The 9,501-nt window shown below is 45.5% G+C and overlaps 1 protein-coding gene and 1 non-coding gene across 3 annotated transcripts in view; one reads left to right on the plus strand and one right to left on the minus strand.

Moving 5' to 3' along the window:
• The window catches only part of MTMR12 (myotubularin related protein 12), an 88,543-nt gene extending 81,268 nt beyond the window's left edge, over window positions 1-7,275 (minus strand). The window contains exon 1 of one of the 2 annotated variants that reach the window (XM_033179285.1): window positions 7,088-7,275. In XM_033179285.1, the coding sequence (XP_033035176.1) occupies window positions 7,088-7,168 (81 nt within the window). In that variant the 5' untranslated portion in view covers window positions 7,169-7,275. The remainder of the gene's footprint in view (window positions 1-7,087) is intronic. The other variant, XM_033179286.1, reaches the window with a different exon arrangement.
• On the plus strand, window positions 4,028-4,134 carry LOC117066158. Its single transcript, XR_004430158.1, has one exon. It is a non-coding gene; the product is annotated as a U6 spliceosomal RNA (small nuclear RNA).
• Window positions 7,276-9,501: the final 2,226 nt, after the last annotated feature.

Genomic DNA, 9,501 nt, shown 5'->3' on the forward strand with positions numbered 1-9,501 from the left:
ACCTGTAATCCCAGCACTTTGGGAGGCCAAGGCAGGTGGATCATCTGAGGTCGGGAGTTCGAGACCAGCCTGACCAAGATGGAGAAACCCTGTCTCTACTAAAATACAAAATCAGCAGGGCGTGGTGGCACATGGCTCTAATCCCAGCTACTCAGGAGGCTGAGGCAGGAGAATTGTTGGAACCTGGGAGGCAGAGGTTGTGGTGAGCCGAGATTGCACCACTGCACTCCAGCCTGGGCAACAAGAGCAAAACTCCGTCTCAAAAAAAAATAATAAAATAAAAAATCTGGGATACCGCAAGTGCTGAGTAAGTATGTGCTGAACTAAATCAATTATATCTTTTGAAAACACCAGCTCTAGAGACGAAAACAACCAAGAGATCCCTGTGTCTGCTCGGCAGTTACCTGGTTGACAATCTAGCAAAAGCCAAAAAAGAAATTGCTACTAGAGAACACTACTAAGATATGACTCTAGTGTGCAAAGGCTAATCATGATATAAGCATGTTTCACTAGTAATATTCCTTACGTTCATAAATGTAAGGATAAGAGAATGGGGCCCGAGGTCAGACTGCTCTAGTTTAAATCCTGGCACATACTCCATGACCTTAAACAAGGTACTCAACTTCTCTGAGTCTCAGTTTCCATATCTAAAAACAAAAAAGATGGGTAATAATAATATTCCCTTCATGAAACTTCTTGAAAGGGGAAAATGAGATATGCGAGTTCCTGGAACCCAGAAGTACCTAATAAATACTAGTAATTATTCATTTTTATTTTGTATATACCCACAGTCTTATCTCTGGGAAGGCTACAGGATCATATATTCACTTCTCCTGACCAAAAGAAATGGCCTTAAATAAGAACTAGGCAACAGAATGCATTTTTTCCTGAGGGATAAGTGAAAAAATAAAAAAATAGCTATTAACACCATATACATATTTTTTAACTCTTCTCAAGCTTCATCTCTCTTTTCTTCCCACATCTATATAAAACCTTTCCTGAGCTCCTGCGACCCTTGTTTAGTACTGGCACTGCTGGCTATTAGGAGAGAGTTTTATCTCTGTTCTGCAATAACACTGTATCTGTGGGCAAGATATTAAACTTTACAGGGCCTCAGTTTCCACATCTGTACAATGGAGGGTAAGTATAATGGAGGCAGAGTATATTATCTTTAAATTCTCTTCCAAAGCTAAAAATCCACAAATAAGTGCCCATTAACTATTATTAGTTCATTCAGGCCAAACACTGACCTAAACTCTTAGAAAGTACATTTTAGCCCTATTTGGAATACCCACAAAATGGGTACAAGTACAGCCACCCTCTGAAAGCTAAATTTTGCCTAGCCAGTTTCAAAGGTCTAATTTTAAATGACATTGTGGGATAGCAACTGACATGCAAAGATGTTTACAATACACATTTTTGGTGAAAAAGGCAGATTACAAAATATGATCAACAATATTAATCCCAATTTGATTAAAATACATATATATACCTACATATATATCTGCTTAAAGTGTACAGAATACACTCCGAGTTGTTTATGTTTATAATCTTTCTTTAAAAAATGTTTTTGCTTATCTGTACCTTATTTTTCTATAAAGAATGCTTATGGCTTCTGAAATAATTCAAACAGGTGTTTTATTTAACAAGAAAGATGGATTTGGTACCCAAACGATAACCATATCCTTCCCTAGAGCAGAGCTCAGCACCCAGCAGGTCCCCCAGAGGCACCGACATCCTTTGCACCCTGTGTCTGGAGCTGGGCTGGAGTGGGGGTGCCGTGATGTTTTCAGGTATCAGTCATCAGGTACCATCAAGATGGCCCCAGATTGCTCCCTCTTGTTCATCTCAACTTTCAGAGCCATCAGCTACCCACTTAACTAGCTGTGCCGATTTGTAACCCTCTGAGCAGAGTTTTCAAAACATAATCAAAGGTCCTAAATTATGGTTTAAGGTTTTAACTGTCACACTCACTGATTTAGAATAATCAAGGATAGAAGAACGCACTTTACTCTGGCAGCAATCCAATTTTAAAAGTCAGAGTTAACTACCAGTCCTCATTTTATGCTGTCCAATGCCAGTCCTTTCTGATCACAAGGAAAAAAAAATAAGCTCACCATGTTTAAAAGCATAATCTTAAAATACTTTATCCAGTTAAGCACTTTTGTTTCTAACACAAAGTGCTGACTCTTGACAGATTCTCTGGCATACTGAAGGTCACCACTGCTGAACCTATCTGATCAGCCAAGAACAAGCTTATCACCAGGTACAGGTATCATTACATCATAAGGTGTAAAGGTTGTTCTGGCAGCTCAGTCATCCACCAACAATGTTTAGGTGTCTAAGAAACTGAGATTTCCCAGCTACCAAAACCCAGACAAAGAAATAAGCAACAGTTGGCTGGGCGGGGTGGCTCACGCCTGTAATCCCAGCACTCTGGGAGGCCGAGGCGGGCCTATCACAAGGTCAGGAATTCGAGATCAGCCTGGCCAATATGGTGAAACCCTATCTCTACTAAAAATATAAAAATTAGCCGCGTGTGGTGGTATGCGCCTGTAGTCCCAGCTACTCGGGAGGCTGAGGCAGGAGAATTGCCTGAACCTGGAAAGCGGCGGTTGCAGTGAGTCAAGAGCATGCCACTACACTCCAGCCTGGGTGACAGAACGAGGCACTGTCTCAAAAAAGAAAAAAGAAATAAGCAACAGCATGACATACACCAAGGCAGTTCAGAGGAAGGCAACATGAGGGAAAGCAGGGTAGAAATAGGAGAGGACAGTTCAGAAAAGTGTCCTGAGGAACTCCTCCCACTGGGTAAGCCAAGAGAAAGTTACCAGACCCAGAGCTCTCAGAAGCACATAAGCCATGCCTTGATGCTGCTCACCTGTATTTCCCATAATACGATTACCTGGCAAAATCTATATACTTAAAAATACATTGCCTTTTCACCCCTTCCTACTCTTATCTTTTTTTTTTTTTGAAATGGAGTCTCACTCTGTCGCCAGGCTGAAATGCAGTGGTGCAATCTTGGCTCACTGCAACCTCTGGTTCAAGCGATTCTCCTGCCTCAGCCTCCCGAGTAGCTGGGACTAACTACAGGCACGCACCACCACGCCCAGCTAATTTTTGTATTTTTAGTAGAGATGGGGTTTCACCATGTTGGCCAGGATAATCTCGATCTCTTGGCCTCATGATCCACCCACCTGGGCCTCCCAAAGTGCTGGGATTACAGGTGTGAGCCACCACGCCCAGCCTTACCCTTAACCCTTATCTTTTAAAAAACCATCCACAATTTAGGAGAGAGCCTTATCCTCCATTACAAAACATGTTTAGAGTCAGACTACAACAAAGAGACATAGTGTATGCACAGCATTATTTTAATGCAAGAAAACAAAACTGCCAAGTATAAGGATCTGAAAAATGTGACCACTTCAGGCTTATTTTGGAGCTGAACCACTCCCCTTCCCTAATTATCCCTCAAAGGAAATATATCAGGCACTGTGGGCAAAGAGGGAAACATGTCTAATTACAACATGTGCACTTGGTGGATGAAGAATTTGAACATTCTTGAACTCTGGCCACATTTCAGAAGACTTTCCACTTGTAATTTAATTTCACTGAAGAGAAAAGTTTAAGGATCAGTTGCACTTCAACCAGGGCTCTATCAAAAAAAGACACAAAGAATACCCGACAAGGATAGATAGGCAACCAAAGCAAAAATGAACAAATGGGATCACATCAAGTTAAAAAGCTTCTGCACGGCAAAGGAAACTATCAACAAAATGAAGAGATAACTCACTGAATGGCAGAAAATATTTACAAACTTTCTATCTGACAGGGGATTAATAACAAGAATATGTAAGAAGCTCAAACAACTCAATAGGAAAAAATCTAATAATCCACTTAAAAATGGACAAAAGATCTGAATACACATTTCTCAAAAGAAGATATACAAATGGCAAAAAAAGGTATATGAAAATATGCTTAACATCATTGATCACCACAGAAAAGCAAATCAAAATGACAATGAGTACTCGCTTCGGCATCACATATACTAAAATTGGAAGGACACGGAGAAGATTAGCATGGTCCCTGTGCAAGGATGACATGCAAATTCATGAAGCGCTTCATATTTTTAACAAATCTTTAAATGTTAAAAAAAAAAATTATGAGATCATTTTATTCCAGTTAAAATGGCTTATATCCAAAAGATAAACAATAACGAAAGCTAGTAAGGATGTGGAGAGAAGGGAACCCTCATACACTGTTGGTAGGAACGTAAATCAATACAATCACTATGGAGAACAGTACAGAGGTTCCTCAAAAACTAAAAATACAGCTACCATATGATCTGGCAAGCCCACTGCTAGGTATACACCCAAAAGACAGGAAATCAGGGCCAGGCGCGGTGGCTTACACCTACAATCTCAGCACTTTGGGAGGCTGAGAGAGAAGGATTGCTTGAGCCCAGGAGTTTGAGAGCAGCCTGGGCAAGACAGCAAGACATTACCTCTACTAAAAATTTTAAAATTAGCCAGGTGCTCTGGCATGCACCTGTAGTCCCAGCTACCTGGGAAAATTGCTTGAGTACAGGAGGTGGAGGCTACAGTGAGCTGTGAGCATGTCACTGTACTTCAACCTAAGCAACAAAGCAAGATCCCGTCTCTAAAAAAGGAAGGAAAAAAGAAAGAAAGGAAATCAGTATATGGAAGAGAAATCTGCACTCCCATGTTTATTACAACACTATTCACCATAGCCAAGATTTGGAAGCAACCAAAGAGTCCATCATCCACAAATGAATAGATGAAGAAAATGTGGTACATATACACAAGGGAGTACTATTCAGCCATAAAAAAGAACAAGATCCTGTCATTTGCAATAATGAATAGAAATGGAGGTCATTATGTTAAGTGAACTACCTCAGGCAGAGAAAGACAAACTTTGCATGTCCTCACTTATTTGTGGGAGCTAAAAATTAAAACAACTGAACTCACGGAGATAGTAGAACGATGGTTACCAAAAGCTAGGAAGGGGAAAGGAAAGTGGGGATGTTTAACGGGTACAAAAAAACAGAATAAGATCTAGTAAGTGACAGCACAACAGGGTGACTACAGTCAACAATAATTTATTGTGTATTTTATAATAAAGAGTATAATTGGATAGTGTGTAACACAAAGGAAGGATAAATACTTGCAGTGATGGATACTCCATTCATGCACTGTATGCCCGTATCCAAAGATTTCTTTTTTTTTTTTTTTTGAGATGGAGTCTTGCTCTGTCGCCCAAGCTGTAGTGCAGTGGCGTGATCTCGGCTCACTGCAACCTCCGCCTCCTGCGTTCAAGCGATTCTCCTGCCTCAGCCTCCCGAGTAGCTGGGATTACAGGTGTGCACCACCACGCCTGGCTAATTTCGGGGTTTCACCATGTTGGCCAGGCTGGTCTCCAACTTCTGACCTCAGGTGATCCACACACTTCAGCCATCCAAAGTGCTGGGATTACAGGAGTCAGCCACCACGCCCAGCCCAAATATTTCATGTATCCCATTAAATATATACACCTACTATACCCACAAAAATTTTTTTAAATTTTAAATGCTTTAAAAAGACACAGAGAGAAATTGACCATGTTACCTACATGTGATACTACAAGGGAAGCCTGCTGAAACTGTAAGATGACCCTGACTCCACGTCAACTGCTAATAGAGGAAATGGTTTGTATTTGACAACTAGGACTAAAAATAAGACCCACTTTAAGAGCACTCTACCCTGGAGAAAACACACATATCTTGAATTTAAAGATACACATGCAAATGCCTCAGGCTCCAGGTGGTCTTACAGAAGCAGTGCCTGATCAGATCTCTCATCCACAGCCCACGTACTTCTGCGTTACAGAGGTGGGAAGACATCTGCAACAACTTTGGCGGTGCTTCTGCACTTCTGCAGGAGAGAAGGGCAGAAAAAAACCTTCACAGATCCAAAATGAGAACGCATCTCATTGGGCATTTGGATTAAGAACTATTACTCAAGATGCCCTGAGCAAGGCCTACAAGTTCTGATCTCTCTAACCTCCTCTCCTACGACTGTCCCCCATGTCCATGGGCCTCTGCCATGCTGGCTTCCTTGACGCTCCGCCAACCCTTCAGACACACTCCCACCTCACGACCTTCCCGGAGGCTGTTCTCTCTACCTGGACGACTCTTCTCTCAGACCCCTCACATCTTCAAGTCTCGGATCAAATGCCACCTTTGCGCGGAGGAAAAAGATTTCTTTCCTTTACCACGATATTTATCGCCTCCTACTACACAGTATAATTTACTTAAATATCTATAATTCACCCTGTTTCTCCTCTCCCCTCAAATAAGTTACTGGAGAGCAGAGATCTCTGTCTTGTTCACTGATGTCTATCACAAGCACTTAGTGCCTGACACATAGTAGGAGCTCAAGAAGTATTTTCTGAATGAATGAACAAACTTCTTGACCTGAAGATTCAGAACAGTAAGAAGTGGGTGGAAAGGATGATGGTGAGGGGATGAGGAGAAAGAAGCGACAGAGGAGAATTCCCAAGGGAGAGGCAGAGACTGGCCGAGGCCAGGCCGACCCCCGTTTCTCCCCGCAGCGCTGACGGGAGGCGGACGTAAGTGCAAGGCATCCCGCCAGCGGCACTCGAGGCACTCAGAGGCCGGCAGCGGAGGCCGGCGGGCTCCCGGGCTCACTGAGAAAGTCCAGAGGCAGGACGGACCCACGCGGGCTCCGAGCAGGCCCCGTTAGGGGCTCCGACCCCCGGTCCTACCCCTCCCAGCAGTGCCCACAACCCCAGGTCCTCTCCAGAATCCCCAGGGGCGTTCCGGGCCGCAATCCCTTCTCGGCTCGGGCCCCTCCACCAGCCTCCAGCGGCCGGGCCCTGCGCTCGGACACCTGCCTGCCTGAGCCAGGGTCCCCACTGCGGCCCGCGCGGAGGCCCCAGCGCGCCCCTGCGGCCTCAGCTCGCCTGGCTGCCCCATCGCCCGGCACAAGGGCAGGAAGCGCTCCGCGGCGCTCCCCTCTCCCGGGCCGCCCCTGCCACACGCCCCGCCTGCGCGGCGCCCCCTCACCTCAGGGCGTACGTACGACACGAAGGAGGGCTTGGGGGCCTTGGTGCCGCCGCCACCGCCGACTACTCCTTTCCCCAGCATACCGCCGCCCTGGGAAGCAGCGACGCGCGGACACAGAGGTGGCAGCTCGGGATCCAGCTGGGGCAGCAGCGGCGGCCACCAGCACTAGCGGCTGGGGCTCCGCCCATCCCCAAGGCCGCGACCGCCGCGGTGCCGCCCGCATCCGGCTCCGCCGCTGACACCGCTCGCCCCGCCCAGGCCCGTGGGCCCCGCCCACCCCGCGCTCTGGCCCCGAGAGCCAGGAGACCGCTACTGGAGGCCACGCCCACCCTCCCGCAGGAGGGTCTGACCCGCCGAGATTCACCACCTTCCTGCGGCAAAGCCCGCCCTCATGCTGTCTCTGACTGGCCAGAGGAGTTGCCGGCCGAACCCCCCTCGCCCAACCCCTTCTTGAGTGAGTTTGGAGAGATGTTTCCTCTAACCAATCCAGAGAGGTTTCTCTCCGGACTTTCCGACGATTGGATGGCGAGGATATAACCGTCGTCCAATGATCGTGCAGTCACCAAGTTGTCGTTAGCAGTGGTTCAGGGCAGTCGTTTTCTTCCTTTTGCTTGTGTCTTTGGAATAAAACGTCCAAAAATGGGATGTATGGAATCTTGCTATAGGAGTTCCCAACTTACATCGATGACGTTCAAGGTTTTTTATTTTATTTTATTATTATTTACTTTTGAGACGGAGTTTTGCTCTTTTCGCCTAGGCTGGAGTGCAATGGCGCGATCTCGGCTCATTGCAACCTCCGCCTCCCAGGTTCAAGCGATTCTCTTGCCTCAGCCTCCCGGGTAGCTGGGATTACAGGCTCCCGCCACTACATCCAGCTAATTTTTTTCTTTCTTTGGTCGTTCTGTCGCCCAGGCTGGAGTGCAATGGCGTAGTATAGGCTCGCTGCAACCTCCGCCTCCCGGGTTCAAGCGATTCTCCTACCTCAGCCTCCCGAGTAGCTGGGATTATAGGCGCCTGCCATCACACCCGGCTAATTTTTGTATTTTTAGTAGAGACGGGGTTTCACCATGTTTGCCAGGCTGGTCTCAAACCCCTAACCTCGTGATCCGCCCGCCTCGGCCTCCCAAAGTGTTGATATTACAGGCGTGAGCCAGGCCTGGCCGCTAATTTTTGTATTTTTATTAGAGACGGGGATTTCACCATGTTGGCCAGGCTGGTCTCAAACTCCTGACTTCAGATGATCCACCTGCTTCGGCCTTCTGAAGTGCTGAAATTACAGGCGTGAGCCACCGCGCCCGACCTCAAGGTTTATTATTTTAAATGTAAACAAAAATGAGACAAATGGTGACTCAAGCCTCTAATCCCAGCACTTTGGGAGGCCGAGGCCGGTGGATTTATTGAGGCCAGGAGTTGAGACCAGCCTGGCCAACATGGAGAAACCCTATCTCTACTAAAAATACAAAAATTAGCCGGGTGTGGTGGCGGGCGCCTGTAATCCTAGCTACTCAGGAGGCTGAGGCACGAGAATCGCTTGAACCAAGGTTGCAGTGAGCCAGGATCGCGCCACTGCACTCCAGCCTGGGCGGTAGAGCAAGACTCTGCCTCAAACAGAAAAAAAAAAAAGTGTCAAATCAAGTGTTAACAAGGCAGTAAGGAATAAGTTTGAGTGTTTGATAATAAAAGACCTTGTCAACTTAATTTTTCCAAACTTTTTAGCTTCTTTGTGTTTCCAACAGGAAGAATATCAAGAGCCCTTAAGAAACTTATTTTGCTCTACGAAGTTATTGACAAAACCCTCATTTTTTAGTCAAGATTGTAAAGAAAATTCATTTCAATTCTACATTTGGTGCCAAGTGTTGTTAGTTACAGATAAATAAGATAGAATCCAGCTCTTAAGAAATTCAATCTAGTGGAAAAAAACTGATAAAAATTTGCAGTTAATTTTTTAGGTGTCAGGCACTGTGCTAAGTACTCTCATTGGTGACCTTGATTTTTACCCTCTTAATCTCCATGTGCTCCCCCTTCCCAAATACACTTCAAATAAATATAAAATCTTAGTGAAAAATGTGCCTTCTTTTGCAAACATAGTTTCAACACAAGTCCTGCAGCTCCCTTTCCAGCTAGATTGCCACCTGTAAGCCTATTTGGTATAGCTGTGCTGCAGCCGCCACTGAGTTTCCTTATCCCTGTTTCCAGGTGACAAAACAGAGATGCAAGTGATTTGATCAGGTCTCACAACTAGTCACCGAGAGAGCTGGGATTTCAACCCAGGTTTGTCTCATTCGAAATCCCAAGTTCTTAACATTATAATTACACAAATTAGAAAGGAGCACAATGAAAGTGTGGTCAATTCTATTTGGGAAGACCAAGTTGAAGCCATTCTTACAAAGTTGAGAATTCTGCACAGAAATAGA

The sequence above is a fragment of the Trachypithecus francoisi genome, unplaced genomic scaffold (genome assembly GCF_009764315.1).
Source record: "Trachypithecus francoisi isolate TF-2019V2 unplaced genomic scaffold, Tfra_2.0 Lachesis_group2, whole genome shotgun sequence".
Lineage (NCBI taxonomy): Eukaryota > Metazoa > Chordata > Mammalia > Primates > Cercopithecidae > Trachypithecus > Trachypithecus francoisi.